This window comes from Ambystoma mexicanum, chromosome 4q (assembly GCF_040938575.1).
Source record: "Ambystoma mexicanum isolate Mex_15411 chromosome 4q, UKY_AmexF1_1, whole genome shotgun sequence".
Lineage (NCBI taxonomy): Eukaryota > Metazoa > Chordata > Amphibia > Caudata > Ambystomatidae > Ambystoma > Ambystoma mexicanum.
In genome coordinates this window covers 1,108,358,376-1,108,374,600 of record NC_090928.1, presented here as the reverse complement: position 1 = coordinate 1,108,374,600, position 16,225 = coordinate 1,108,358,376, and the positions used below count along the sequence as shown (strand labels likewise).

The 16,225-nt window shown below is 45.3% G+C and overlaps 1 protein-coding gene across 2 annotated transcripts in view; it reads right to left on the bottom strand.

Moving 5' to 3' along the window:
* Positions 1–16,225, bottom strand: part of CDC42BPA (CDC42 binding protein kinase alpha) — a 1,600,792-nt gene that overhangs the window by 390,463 nt on the left and 1,194,104 nt on the right. The window contains exons 21-22 of one of the 2 annotated variants that reach the window (XM_069608679.1): positions 3,789–3,865; positions 3,236–3,283 (exon numbers count right to left, since the gene is read on the bottom strand). In XM_069608679.1, coding sequence (XP_069464780.1) covers positions 3,236–3,283; positions 3,789–3,865 — 125 coding nt within the window. The remainder of the gene's footprint in view (positions 1–3,235; positions 3,284–3,788; positions 3,866–16,225) is intronic. The other variant, XM_069608678.1, reaches the window with a different exon arrangement.

Sequence of the window (16,225 nt, the reverse complement as noted above, 5' to 3'; positions counted from 1 at the left end):
CCCCTGACGCCACTGTTTCTTGGCGTCAGAGGAGGGGCAGAGGAAGGGGAGTGGAAAAACCTGCGTGACGTCCTCTGCTGCTTTTTTCTGTTGTCGCTGGGCGACTGTCAAGCCTCCGCCTACTGCATTATCTGAAACCCTTCAAGCCGGAGAAGGTTCAGGGTTTGAACTCAGTCCTACCCTGGGATTGAGAGAAGGATTTCTGACCGGGCTTTGTCAGGATGGCCAAGGACCTTGCGGGTTTAGTGGAGGTTTTCTTTTTTGTCAATTCATCATTGGTGGACGAATGAAAAAGGTCCATGCCCTCAAAGGGTAGATATAGGATCAGTTCCTGCAGGTCAGATGAAAACTTGGTGGAGTGCGTCCAGGCCGTCCTTCTCATCTCGACCCCAAGATGCAGCCCTCTGCTGGCTGGGTCAATGTGGAAGACCGAAGACTCAATGAGGTCCTGCGCAATGGCCCAGGCATCTGCCAGACCGGCCTTGAAGGAGGCATGTTTGTCCGACGGGAGGTCGGGCAGAAATTTCCCCAAGCTCCCGTCACAGCTTCTGGTTAGCCACGGCCAGGAGTGCGTCCACGTTGGCCTGCCGCAGATGCATTCCCGAGATGGAGTTACATCGCTTTCCCAAGGACTCAAGGACTTTGTCCTCCTTGGAGAGGCAACTGGAGGTGGCTCCTGTGGAGCAAGAGGATAATATAAGGAGGCTCCAGCCACCACAGAGGAATGGGGCTGCGGGTGGGAGGCAAAGAAGACTGGCTACCGATCCGTCAGCCTTAACCTACTGTCCAACTTCTTGATCGTCAGGGCGTTGGCCCTGGGCTTCTGCCAGACCTTCTGTGCCACCTGCAGCATGTCCTTCTGGAGCAGAATGCCCAACCCGGTCGTGGTGCATTTGCTCAAGACCTCTGCGAGCATGCCCGGTCTCCTGGTGGGCTTTCACAGGAAGAGGGACCCCCAAGAACTCTGCCAGGCCCTGGAGACATTCATGAGAGGCCTTAACGGATGCCCAGGGCTCATCTTCATGGGCATCATCGTCATTAACGTCATCAATCCTCCTTTGCCCCCCCAACCCTTTTCAAAGAGCCAAGGGGAATCTGTGCCCTGGGACACAGGTGCCAGCAGGGTCCCCCCCCAGGTCCCGATCTGTAGACAATTGCGGTTGGGGAGGAGGCATTGGTGGTACAGGAGGAGGTGGAGTGGTCAGCACGACCGGTAGGGCCTGAACCGGAGGAGGGACTGGCACTGGAGAGCCGGAACAGGTGGAGTCCCCACCGGAGGGGGCACAGGTGGCGTCACCTGGGGGATAACCTCCCTCACAACGTCCTTCAGGAGCACCTTCATCTGAGGTGAACGCATGAGGAAGAGGAAGCGTTCGAAGAAGCAGTCCTCACTAGCCACCAGGTCCCTAGGAGCCTTGCCCTCTGAGGCATTGGGCCTCTGCTCCTGATCAAAGCGCTGAGGCGCCTGGTCCGTGCGGCTGTAGGGTTGTGATGGGTACCAAAACCCTGCACCGTAGGACCTGCTGCTGCTTCAGTAAAGAAGGGGGTGGAATCGTCCTGCAAAGCCCACTCGATGGACGAAAGCAATGATGGACCCTCAGCCGAATCCAAGATGGCCGTCTGCCTGGCAGGCTCCGCCACGTGCCGCTCTGCCATTTTGAAGCCTTGCGCCACGCCATGGGAGGGCGTAGACGGAGGCCCTGATCCAGGAGAGGCCTCAGACACAAGAGTATACAGCTTGGGTCTTCCACCCGAAGCAGAGACGTTGACCCTAGAGATCCCTCTGGTAGGCGGTAGTCGAAACGCCCTGTGTGACGGCCTCGGAGTGACCTCCGGTAGGCTGGGAGCCCTCAGCACCTGTGCCGGTAGCTGTGCTGGACCTAGTCGTGAAAGGACTCTTACCCCCTGGGGTAGAAGAGAACGAGTCTGATTGTCCGTCTGAGGTAGTGTCCCTTGACCCCTCAGATTGGGTGCTGGTAGCCTGGAATGCCTCATATCTGCCCTCAGACCACAGAGAAAAGACCCCAGGCCCCCGAGAGGCCCCTCAGAGCCAGTAACCTTAGAGGCCTTGTGCCTGTCAGAACCTGAATGCGAGGAACCCCAATCCATGTAAATCCCGGGGAAGGAGTCTCCACGCTGTGGACCCGTGCTGAACAGAGGTCCTACCTTGTCTTGACAAGAGGCCCGGGAGTCGAAGTCCTTAAGGTGGAGAGGGGGAGAAGTGGAGAAGATCTCACTCCACAGCGGCAATCAATTCTTCAATGACCTGTGACAAAGAGCGCTGCAGTCCGCACATGAGTACCATCGGTGGTCGGGCCCCAAACACTCAAGACAGACTGCATGGAGGTCCAAGGCTGGGAAGGAGCGGTCGCACATATTGTGACTCTCCTGTGGCCGACATGTGCCTGGGGAGGTGAGGCACTGAAGGGAAATGAAATAAGAATTGAAAAAAAACAAACCGGGAGCAAGCGGAAAGCGCTGGATGCCAGGTCCGACATGGTCCGTGTGAAAAAAGGGACACAGGTGTGGCGCCGTTTAACGTGAAGCATAATTTTTTTCTGCCGAAGGTTCTGGTACCATCCCCCTGTTGGAGGATGCCCAACAAGGATGGAGGAATGGGGACGGGACGTATGAGTATGTAAGGCGACCAAACCACGTCCACACTTTGAATAAACTTCACATGTAATAAAGAAACAGGTCTGCTTGAACCACAACTTTTTGGATCTTTTTTTCTCTGTTCACAATTGAGAAGTTGGAATCATCCAAAAAAGGTGGGTGAAGTATCCATCTACCTACTTACGCATTGGGGCAATAAGATCTAAAAAGATTTATAAAGCCTGAATACAAATCCACCAGGGTATAAAGCTTGAATGTTTTCCTTAATCCCTACTACATGTCCGAGCTGTCATTGTATGTTTACACGTGGACAGGTACACACAAACAATGTAACTGTCTATGCAATTTATCAACACACACCATTATCAGTGGAAACTATTATTCAGGTATGCAGAAAAAAGGTTGGCTCAAAGCATCATGCTACTCAACTCATGTGATGCCAAATACCCTACTTCATCTCAAAGAGATTTCAGAGAGACTATTTCAAACACAGTCACTGTACTCGAAACTCAAGTGATTCCTTTAGACTTAATGCACAGTACAGATACATGCTCCCCAAACCAATGGACTGCTCCCTTTTGGGTGGAGAGTTGATTGATTTGCGAGCCACAGAACTTACATCACCAGAGAAAGCAGTCAAGGATGACGAGGAAGAAGACAGAGAATCCTGTTTTCATAAGCAAAGCAATAGATGGAGAAAAGAGAAAACCAAAGGAATGAAGCTTTTAACACAAAATATAAAGTGTTTTAATAGAAACAAAAAAAGTGTGATAAGTCAGGACCATGCAATACTCTATGTGAGGTCCATGTCACATTTGTGGATTTTCTTTAATTGTACAACAGATGTCTACAATGATCAAATGCAAACAGAAAACATGTTCATGGGTGGCAAGCCTGTCCGCGGGTGAAATGCAATAATGAAGTCAATAGCTTCTCTCATGAGAAGAGTGTAAGAGAGGAAATTACAAATATAAGAGGAGTCTGTGAGAATATAATTCAGATATCTGAGCAGATATTAACTGTTTATGTATTTTGTGAGAAAAATATGTCTATTTTATGTTTATAAAGGTCAACAACCAATCAATGGTATCCTTACCTGCTGAACCACCTTGGTGTGTGTTATGTACAATTTACAAAAAATAGACTTAGAAAAAAAATGGTTTGACACTTACTTCAAATTGATCCAGGGCAGAGGTAGGTGCATTCAGAAAAGCCAAGAAGGAATTCTGGGAGTCTTGGTGCTTCACACCTAGAAAACAATAGCATGTGTATAATCTAGATTCAAAATTGGTATTTCTTGTTAGAATTCAAATGGGCTTCTGATACCAGGTTTCTTGCAGCACAAATGCAATGAATATAATTTCAGGAGATGGCCAGCCTGATGTATAAGCAACAATAACACATGCATGGCAGTGTGAAATGGCAAGTAAGCTTAGTAGCCGCAGTTATGTACAGTGTCAGCCATGGACACTCTTTGTTCTGATTCTTCGAGATGTTATTCTGACCTAGTCGCTCCAAGGCTTGCACATGGGAGTATGAACATGAAGAACTGTAGTAGTATCACACCACTGGATTTGAAACCACAAAACCTGGAATGTGATGTCCCAAAACATCCCATAAAAAAGAAGAACCAAAGGTTTGAAAAGATGTGAGGGTGTAGGAGTAAGACTCAGACACATGGATGGTAAGTTGATTGGCAAATACTTTTATTAATAACAAAGGCAGGTGGGGCGGTTGGAGGAAATCCTATCTAGCCTTACCTCTAAGAGGGGTTTCCCTGCCTCAACAATACTAGCTTATGGATCTGTCTGTGTCAGAATGTCCAAAGTATAGTTCACCGTCCTGTGTCCAAATCCTAACCTATCCATCAAAAGGTAAACAGAACAAAAGGTGAAAGGGAAATGTCTCTGACTGCCAACCTGCAGTTTGACTTTGTAGCTAACAAACAAAAGTTCCAAAAAGGTGTAATAAAGCAAGTAAAGGTTCCACAAGACTCAAGGGGTCGATTCCCTTTCCCCTGAGTCTTTCCACTTTATCCACGAGTGTCTCTGTATCTTGAATTAGCACGATTACGTTTTTATCTTTACTTATCAGGTCTGGATTTCCGACCCTGTACAAGAAAGAATGGCCTGGACACCTTTTCCAAGCTGTCTTGAGGGTCCCAGCCCCTTGTTGGGCAGACCCGTCTCTCCGGTATTACAATGAGAAAGAATAGCCTGGTCCTCGCTCCCAAGCTGTCCTCCGATTTTCCTCTCAATTGCTCCAGGTCGGAGACCCTACTCTCAGTGCTCCTCTCAGGCACTGTATACAGAAAGAATTGCCTGGTACTCTCTCAAACTGTGTTGAAAGTCCTGACCCTTTCTCAGTACCCCTCCCCTTGGCCCACTCTCCTGCCAAGCAGGGTACTTAACGTTCTTGGATTCACAATTCTCTTTCTTTCTTCACTTTCATCCACAGCCTTGGTTTACTCTCCTGCCAAGGTCTCTGAGGGTCACTTATACAAATACGATCCTTGTTAATTGCTGTTTGTGGGGTGTAACCCCATCTTGGGTCTCAAGACATCCTTCACTTGATTGTTCTCAATGTTCTCTCTCTCATATCTCTCTTCACCCCACAGCCTTAGTTTACTCTCCTGCCAAGGTCTGTGTGCACCACTTGTACATGTAAAGTTCGTATTTCTCTTTATCAATGTTTGGGGTGCGTTTCCGCAGCTTTGTGACCCAGACCCCCTTCACTTGGTTACTCCCCCAGTTCTCTTTGCCATCTTTCTCTAAGCCACAGCCTTGGTTTACTGCCCTGCCAAGGTCTGTGAGTATCCTCTATGTATGCAAAGTTCGTAGTTCCCTTTATCACTAGTTGGGGTATGTCTTCCTGATGTGGGTTCCAGACCCCCTTCACTTGGTTACTCACAACGTTCTCTTTGGCTGGTCTCTCTTTGATCCACAGCCTTGGTTTACTCTCCTGCCAAGGTCTGTGCATTCCACTAGTATCTGCAAAGTTCATACTCACCTTTATTATTGGTTGGGGTATATCTTCCTGATGTGGGTCTCAGACCTCTTTCACTTTGTCACTCTGCCCCGTGGGTATTCCTTCTGCCCTTCACAGTGGTCTTCCAGCAGTTTCTGGGTCTCCCCAACCCTGGGACTAGCCACCAATGTACCTGTAGGGTCTTGGTCATCTCCCTCCGGTTGTTCGTGGGTTTCCCAGGCTCTTCTGTGGCTTTCCTGGCTCACCGGAACCTTACCTGGTTTTCCGCACGTCTCCGCTGTAGTTTGGAGGCATTCCAGCAGATTCGGTCACCGGCAGGTGTTTTCCCTCTAATCCGGTCTGCTTTCCGCATCTTGGGCCCTCCGCGAGTGTGCTTCCCTCCTGGGTATCGTCTGCCTCTCTGCTCTCCGGTCCCGTACGTCCCTGGATACTCTCTCAGCTCCTGCTGAGCCGACAATGAAGATGCCATTGTTCTGGTCCCTCGCTACCTTTAAATGAAAGCTGACCAATAGAATCACTTGAAAGGCTCGAATGTACGTATTAGTTCTTGCCAGTGATCTGCATTACTCGCAGCCTCTTCCTCGCCCCAGTATTTCTTGTCTGAAATATGCTGCCACAACACATGGGCATACTGGGCAGTGTGAAATTGGAGGGGTTTTGAAGGAAGGTGGGAGGGTTACAAATATACTGTGTTTTCCCAAGTTAGTCACTATTCTCAACAGGGTCCTCCCTTCCCCCAAGATGCACCCGCTGAGTACCACCCCAAGGGGGACTTTCGGGTAGTGGCCTCACCTCTCTGACCTCACTGAAAGGGGCTCTGCCATCGGAAGCAGTGACAATACCTCGGGATTCGTCACACAGCGAACAACTGTGGGTGTGCCAGAAGTAGTCTTGATGCCTTTTGTGAGGATTGTCATATTGGGCATGATGGTTTAAATCCTTCTGCAATAAAGAAATGTGGCCCCAGGCACAAGAAGAGGATGTCAATCTGATTTAGCATGAGCGAGGAGAAACTATTTTAAAGAAATAAAGCTGTACTGTCTTTCCCCAGTTACTGCGCTAGTTCACATGACAATCACAGTTTGCCCCCCAGGGCTGGGGAAAACTAATGGGTCAAGAGGGTGTCACACCTACAAATAGTGTGATAGCTCACAGATTCAGTCTGTTTAGAAGAACTATTGCAGTTTATTGCTACCCAGGCATGCCTGAGCAAGTATGGCTTTGTAGCAGCAGGTTTTGTGGAAGGCAGGCAGTGGGAGTAGTTTCCCAAATCTCACCTCCAAAAGAATGATGTAAAGATCTTTCTTGTGTTCAACCCGATGGCTGCTTATTGATAAACAGTACACATGGGCTTCCCAACCGGAAACAGAGCCATCTGTCACCTGAGTCTCGTGTGCCCACTGATGATGAAATGTTTTCCTGCAGACTATAATGCAAGGAGAGACTGGCCAAAAAAAGATATCCAGGCAGTCAGTGACGTCTCGTTTGTGGTACTAAATAGATGCAATAGGCCATAAAATGGAGAGGGCAGTCAAAAACCATGTTACTGCACCACTGAGGTGACAACTGTCGATGTACCGGAGGGGACAGAGAACTGTTCTCATGTTTCTATCCTTATGGAACATGATGAAAGCCTTCTCAACCTACTTCAATGCAGTGCCTACCATGAACTGCAGGCACCTGTGTCATGAACCACTCCCATGTACTGGGCTCAGTGAAGATGTGGATCTGACATAGAAATCTGTCACTTGTAATCCTTGCAAGACTTAACCATAAAACCTCTAAGAGAGACATCAGCAATGGATTTGATAAAACTGAGTGGGCAATTCTCTGAGCAGCATGAGGGCACGAGCGGAAAAAAGGAACTGATGTTTTGGAGGATATTTGGTCTCATAAATAGCTGCTACATCACAACCAGTGTCAACCTTACAGGTGCATTCCATGTTCATCAATATGCTGACTTACTCTGGATGAATTAAAAGTGTATTCTCCCAACTTGGCCCAGTCACCAAGGCGGCTCACTCTGGATTTATTAAAAAGGAGATGGTAGAACACATTGCATGTTATGTTTTGGATTGCCAAGGAGAGTGGTGGCGCAGGACGCTGCATTAAAACAATACAATAGTCGTCTGTCTATAACGTTTTCAACATTTTTGATTCTGGAAAGACACTTTGGAATCATGTCATCCCATAACAAGAGGTATCGTTGTAATACTTTGTTGTGTAGTGATGGGGCAAATAGTATTGCAGCACAGCGCCAATACTCAGCACACTGTTTGACAAGTGGTGATGTTAGCTGTGGCGAAGGATAGGTCTAGCTTTTATTTTGGAGTTCAAGGATACTAGCTTAAGAGTACCACAGTTGATATAATGGTGTTTGTGGTGGTGGAATAAGTAACTAGTCGTTTGCAATCCCATATTGATACAAGATTATGGGTTGTTGTTGTTTTCTGCAGCACTGATCAGGACCAAGGCTATTTAAGAGCCATAAAGAAAATTACAAAGACTTGATTTTTTAAGTCTACGGCTACTCAAAGGTGTATTGTTACACCAGCACTACTAATATCCTACTGTGAGGTATGTAGTTTGTAGATTTTGTGGGGCAGGGTTGATAGCAACCTTGGACCCGTCCCAGTGCATTGCAATTTATCAGCATGTAATCTGGGTCATTGAGCTATGTTTTCAAGCTTTTTCTGACTTTCAAAGATGTTTGATGGTGACATATAGTGACAGCTCCCCCCCCACCCTCTTTTCCGTTAAAATTTTCGATTTTAGGAGTACTATTGATATCTCCATGCGTGGCCCTGGATTACATGGTGGAGAATAAGAAAATCGAGTTCTTCCCCTGAAGAAAGTTCATGCAATTAAAGCAATGAAGAACTGAAACATGTCGGGATGCTTTTAAAGGTACACTGCATATTGTCACAGAGCTCTCCAGTAACTTGTAAGATCTCGACTATCCAAGATTGTGGCTAGTTTTTAAACCAAAATTTTGAAAGCAAGAAGGACAATTAACCCTACAACTGCATTTCATCACCTTTTTAGCATGCTGCTAAGCAATTATATCAGAGAACCTACTACATGCAAATCAGTTTGATGGCATTTAAAAAGGGTACAGCACTTTTAACTGCCTGGTTCCAACCTCCTGACAGGTAATAGTTAGCTACCACCCAAGCATATTTGTTTTGCTATGGGCTTCATCAGTGAGGGGCAACTTGAGTTTCTATGCACAGTGAAAACGGAGCCCCTTAGCTGGATCCTATTCACAACTAACGATACAATTCAAACACAAACCTAATTGGAGTGTTTACAATTTGGCTTTCAAAGTGTCAATACCAGGTTGGCGAATAGGGTTCGATTTGAAATCTCTCCTGGAAAATGTCGCCAGGGAGGCAATTTCTATTTTCCTGACTCCTAAAAAGCCTTACCCACACACTCAAAAACTAGTGTTATTTAGTATTCTTGACACAAGCCATCGAATAATTGGGGAAAGTGCTTGATTGCAGTCAGGGTGCACATTTTACTAAATATTGCCAACTGGTGATATTTTCATAGTAAGCTTATCTTTTCCCTCTTGTATACCTGTAGATAATCCCTTCTTCCACTACCCATTTGTATGAAAAGTAAGGAGCTAGTGGAAAAAGTTTAGGCAACAATGGAAAAAGTCACATGGTCGGCATCAATAACAACTCACATGGAACGAATTGTGGAAGAAAAGAATGGCGCTGTGGAGTAACCAGAAATAAGACTAGGCATGTAACAAGAGAAGGAACAGAGAACATGTGGAAGCATGTTCCCAGGGGGTGAAAATCAACTGACATATTGAGATGCGTTGTGCAGAAGATGCTGTCTCTCCTTACAATTATATCCTCACAGCACCTAGTGATAGGTATTGCAACCCTTCCTGGATTGGTCAGACTGTATTGGGGAACACATGGGTTTGCCCATATTGTTATTGGAATCAGCACTTCTTGAGAGAAGGGGCTGCCCTGTGAGATGGTAACATGTAGTGGAAGGGCCAGTGGCATGCCCCTCATCACCTGGAGTGCCACCCAGCAATTTGCAATGGAACACAATAAAACCCCAGCATGACATCTCAAAGAACATGCATATTTGTGAGAAATATTGGTGTAAGACAGATAGCCATGTCCAATGCTGTGACCAAGCACAGCACCCAGCACCCAGTGAATGTGCCATGGAAGCGAAGAGTAGGGAAGAAGAAACTTCAGACATTGTCAGGGCCCACAGGGCATGATGCAGATTCCGACCACCACCATCATCAGTGGCCAAGGATATTAAACCACTGAGGACTTGTCTTTTGGACTGCCATTAAATTTTAGGGTTCTTCTGTGTCCTAATCAGTGTGGCCCCATTGCGAAATTAGTAGTCTGGTAGAAACTGTGAGGCCACATTTTATCTACAGGGATGTACTTTAGCACTGCTGAGCTTGGCACCTTATGCAGTGTTACCCACCAGTTTGGTTATTGCTCTGGGGAAATCATCTGTGTGATTAGTAAGCTACAAGTCAATCACAGTGCACATATCCTTTTGTATACAAATCACTGGAAGACCATCTATCATCCTCATCATTCTAACAGTCATGATATTCACAAACCTTTTACCTAAAGTGGTCTAGTGCTTACATTAGCCCACCAAAATGGTTCATATTCCCTTTTGGTGATTATTGTTTCAATATAGCCCAAACATCTTTGGCTACGTTTTCTTTTCCAATTGGCCATCAGATACAATCTACACAGACTTTAGTGTGACTGCTCTTCAAATTGGTGAACATACCGAGGAGCTTCACATTTTTATTCATAAGTAACCTTGATTCAGATGCTCACCTAAAGGCAGTTCATCTATTTGACTTTGTCGCCACTCTCATGTGAAAAGAAATGTGGTTGGTCAATTCCAAATATAACTCCATGTACGTTTCTGAGGAGGGATGACAATAGGGTGCGAGTAATTATAACCATACACGTGCAGTGCAAAGGTCAAAATGAGGAATGAACACCTGCTTTGGAAGTACCATTAAAGGAATACGATTTACAGATGATCCCCCTTGGGCTAACTTGACACGGCCTGGACAAGTCTGTTTTTATGCCCCTGGAATTTGGGCTATGGCTGGGGTTTCTCGGTTGATGTTGTGTTCACTGCTATAGCCCCTGATAGTGCACCTTTAGCCTCCACGTTCAAGGGCTGTGGCAAATTGTTCTCTGTTAGACAAGTGTCAGCTGCAGCCACTAGAACTTTTACCGAAGCAGATCCCTTTTGGGGCTCTTTGTGTTTGGCCAGAATCCCTATCAAATTGCCAAATTTTCAGGCTACATCTTTTCTAGAGAGCTCAATAGCACCCTACTTGGAAGGTAAAGTGTCAACTCCTCTAGTTCTATTGGACACAGATGTGTCTCAGAGGTTTCCACAAGAGTTAGGGCTGTTCCCACATACCACTTCTCCTTTCACTCCTGACCAATACATCCGAGAGCCGATTCATGTTTGGTGATCCGCAGTTTGATGCAGGGATGAAAAAGGGGACAGACTCTGGCAAAGCATTTCTAACTGTGCCATACACCAGAGGATGGCTTCCCTGCCTGAACAGATCAGTAATCTTAGGCTGCATAGAAAGCTGGGTAGCACATCTCACTTCGGTGTCGGCTGTATTATGCAGGTTCTTTCTCCCTTTCCCCTGGGAAATTGCATGCACAGATTTCTGCATTGATTGGTTAGATCTTAACGACCTTGTAATAGGCATTCTTTTCCTTCGTCAGACGTGATGTAATTAAAAAGATGCTACACTAAACTTCACTGCATACACAGCAAACTCAGAATACTCAGAAACACCTTCAACACGCATATTCCGTTTGCATATATAACGGAAAATGAAACATGGGGCATAAAGCATAACTGCTGCAATGTGTCGCCTGCCTGAACACCCTGGAACTTCTTAAAACTTAGTTTCCTGCACTCCGATTCTTACTCTGTCTCCCAAGCACAGCTTATCGCGGCCCTTCTGTGCACCACAGAACGAGACCCAGGACAAAGAGGAGTAGACACAGTGGCCACTGTCCACAGTAGAGCTTTGTCCAGCAAGACTCTACTGGACCCACACATTCATCTGAGAAAATCGACACCCCAGATATGGTGCTAGTTGTTTTACCTCCATGCTACGTTTATACGCACATTATTACATGCTATGGAAAGAATGGTGCATTCTACTGTATATGTCGAACATAAAATAAAGTAGCACCCAGGCGGGACTGGGGTTGAGTGGGGGAGTGGTCAGCTTCCCATCTAATCACGATACTCGGAACAGGGTCTTTACCTAGTGGTAAACCCCCGGTTCTGTCCTCCTGGAAGTGGGAGGAAACCATCTTGCACGCTGGGACAACAGGTAAGTGCGCACCGGTGAAAGTCAGAATCAAGGAACATAAATCCAGGATTAGAACATACAGGGTCACGTCACCTTGAGTCACCAGTTCTTTGGCCAAAAAACATGGCCCGGAAGATCTCAAATGGTGGGAAATAGAAAAAGTCTGCGGCACGGATGGACGCAATACAGCTATCAAATTATCACAACGAGAACTGTGGTGAATATACCAAACACAGAGCTATGTCAATGGACTGAACAATCAAGAGGAATAGAGTCAGCTAGTATAATGTGCCTCCTAAATAAGGAACACATTGGGACATTAATTCAGCTAGCATCATCAATGTATTAGATGATTTAAAAGATTGGGCTATGGAACCATCTAGATGTAAGGAATTTGCTCAAAAGTGGTATATCCGTGCCTCCTACATAATATTAGTCCTCTTGATATACCTTGTCCCTATATCAAAATATGAAGAGAGTTGATTGACAACAGTGTATTCTTTCAAATTATCAGACACATCTAAATGCAACATTATAGAATTGTCACGAAGCCTTAGAGATGTAAGAAACTGCAAACAGCAACAGGTATCACATATGTGTGGACTGTGCTGGGAGAGTCCATTTATCTGCACACTTTACAAATGGTAGAGCTTGCAGGCACACTTGGATATGCAGGGTGGGAGTCCTACATCCTAGGTGAAGTCCTTCATTAATCTCTGGGCCACTTTGTTAAAAAGCAAAGACTGATGTAGGACTACCATCGCGGCTCCATACATGAACGAGCATATGCGATGTACGGACACGTTACAGAAGGGCTCAGCAAAGGGAAATCAATCTGCGAGGATCGTGTCGGCTGTACGAATATATTGAGATATAGACAATATGGAACAAGGGCATGTTTGCAAACAATTTAAAAGTGCAGGGACCCCTATGCACAGAGACAAAGATACAATGCCCTATTTTCCTTTAGAACTGGGGGTGACTTACTAAAGCCAAGGAGCGGGACAATCGAGGCACTTAACATTTCAAAAGCAGTTGCTAACGCGAACTTTTGATAATTAACCCCGGATGATAACACAGATTGCAACCGGTTATTGATTGGATATGTGCAGTAATGTGCCAATAAACATGACTAAGAACTAGAGCGTAAGTGTAAAAGAAAGAGGGAGAAAGTAGCACCTGAGCAATGTGACGTACCTGAAAGGGCACTGAACACAGAATTGACACCAATTTTGTCAATTACAGATGACGCCTAATGAGTAAATTGTTGAACCCGTGAAGAGATTAGCCCATCAATACGTTTGAGGGCACCCGAAAGTTTAATTGGATTTTGCGCTTTACAATTTTATTGCACCCTCTATACATTTCCTTGTATCGCTACTCGCCCTAATGACGGATACATTAAAATGTTGTTTAAATTGTTTTCATTTATTATATATGTATTGTAAAATCATGTTGTTTATGAAATAATAAAATATTCCCTTTTCGCAGAACTTTCTGAACTGGCCCTTTTTATCAAATGAAATATTTGAAGAGATTATTACGGGAGACACTAGGCTTGTAGTTTTCATTGTGACCACTCCCCAGGTGTCTTACGATGCAAGGGGACCCCCTCACATAGTTGACAAGTAAAAGATATAAACATAAAGTTACACTACAACCAGCCTGTCAGGGAACACACTATCAAGTGTCGTGGGCAGTCTTCTATAAAGTCACTACCATTATATTATGAAACAGTTATTTAGAGATACTTGATAAATACAATGTACAGCCCTAACTATCCCACCACATATTTGCTCACTTCCTATGAAGAGTACAGTTGCTGCACCCATGCTCTTCATGCAGAACAGCTGGACCTTCATGCAGAACAGCTGGATCTTCATGCAGAACATAGTCATGAGAACGCACCTCTTTTTATTGCTCAGACTCCTCCGTTCATGTATTTCTATTCGATCGGATTGTCAGTATTTGCATCCATTCTGCTATTTAGAGCAGTTATGGGAAATCATCAGTGCCTTTGGCCATACAATTATTTAAGGAACAACTGTGAACATCCCTTTAAACAGCCTATCACAACTAAGGCCTAACACAGCTATAATGTACTAGCCTCTCCATGAGTCATCAGTGATATTGAGCATGTCGTGGTTTTTAATGGTTCCATGTGATAATGATGCCTGGGAAAAAGTCGCAAGGTAGGTGACTTATTTTCCTGCACCCCTAAAAGCATTCCCCCACATATTCTACAACAGGTACCATTTACTATTATATACTACCATCCCAGAATATTTGGGAAAGGGCTTGAATTTCTTGGGACTGCAAATATGGGGAAATGTCGCCCCCTGTCAACCTTTTCCCAGGCAACTTTATCACTGGATACCCTGTTAATGGGGTGCACCTGAATAAACAGGTTCCAATTTCATTTAGATGATGTTGCACAGGATGAATGAGCCCTTCCCTTTCACGCTTCTATTGTCATCATGTGGGGGTCCACTTTTGAGTCCAAAACTCAATAGTGCAATTGCCATGACTGACAGGCGAATGCCAGATTGCTTGTATTGCTTGCCAGCCAGAGCATGGGGTGAAAAGAGTTCAAGTAAGGCCCACATTCAGGCGGCAGTGGGTCCAGCTTTTTAAAAACTTTGAAGAACAAGCAACCAGCGCATTATTAAGAATGCCTGCATCTAATTTCCTGATGTTCCAGATTGCCCCAAGAAGGGTTGTTTCCATCCAGTTCTGTGGCGATGGCATCCTCCCAGAGACCAATTTAGTTCCAGTTACATGAGTGGCCATGGTGGAGCTTTGTAGAACCCGGATCTCACTGAGGCCCCTTTACATCTCCCTCCCAACACCAGACATAGCTTTGCTTTTACCAGAGAGATTTGCATTGACCCAGAGACTGATCTTCTCATGGCCTCTGCTTCGAAACTACCGGCATGCCTGGCCCTATAGCAGGAAAACAGAGGCCTCGGAAATAAACCACGGTCACGTTACAGTTCCATGCTTTATGAAAATCAGGATGCTGGTGGCTGTTACAATTCATCCATTCTTCTATCAAGCCTCCTTTGGTTGCCCCCGCACTGTATTATGTAGGATGAGTACATATGCCATGCCTGATCTGCAGGCACAGTACTGTTACCTCTTGCCCTCTGAAACTGGGAATTTAGTACCAAATGTGTCCAGGACCTTAACACCATTCCGAGGGATGGCAATTGAATCCGAGGGATGGCAACTGAATCTTTTGAGATGGAACAGCCACTGTAGAACAGTAGGTGTATGCAGAAATCCTATGTGATGCTCAACATCGAACACCTTAGTCAAGCACATGTTTGTGCCGAGTACAGGAGCCAGGAAATATTTTAAGAGCTCAAATGCTATACTTCTACATAACTGCAAGCACACATGACATTCATGTCATCATTAGATCAAAAATGTTACAGGAAACACTAATATCTTAAAGTGACATTGAACATGTAGTTTCCATATTGATGACCAGAATCACCGAAACGCCTTTTCTTCGGATGCATGAGAATGAATGGTAACATTTGATCATTAAATATGAAATTCTGTCTGGATGCTTGTTATTTTTTATTTTAATTTTAATTAGAAGTGCAAACAATGCTGGATTATTAAGTTACTTTACCAGCTATAACTTTTCAGGTGAGCTGTGTGTTAGTGTCGCCTGTCCTGCAGCTCTAGGCGCACCAGTTGACTGGATCTGCTGGTCAGCCCCCAAGAGCCCACAAATATTAACAAAAGTGGGGAACAACGCCCTTGCTAGCATTTTCCCCTGATAGCCATTCCCACAGCACCTGTGTGCCTTCAATTAGAACTCAATCAATTGGCAATTCCACATCGGCCAACCAGGTGTCTCACCATAAACTGGGGGAACAAAGTATTTGCTCCAATTTTGCTCAGCAGCAATGCTTCTCAAGATCCCCACCAACGCTTGAATCACATTTCCACAGGGATCATTGCACACTTAGTGAAGTCAATATTTTTATTGTGGTTTTCCCATTTCAATCAGTACCCTAATTACAGGCAGGACACAACGAATTGTGTCGATGGCTTACACTGCAGACGATAGTGATTGATATGAACCACATGGAGCTCTCAGACACATGCTAAGCAAGCAATGCAGACTTGATTAAATGAAAATGAAAATACATGCTTGGCCACATCATCTTACACTCAAAAATGCTAAATTCAGCCATGTCATGTCAGCCATGTCATAAGTATGTCAAGTCATTTCTC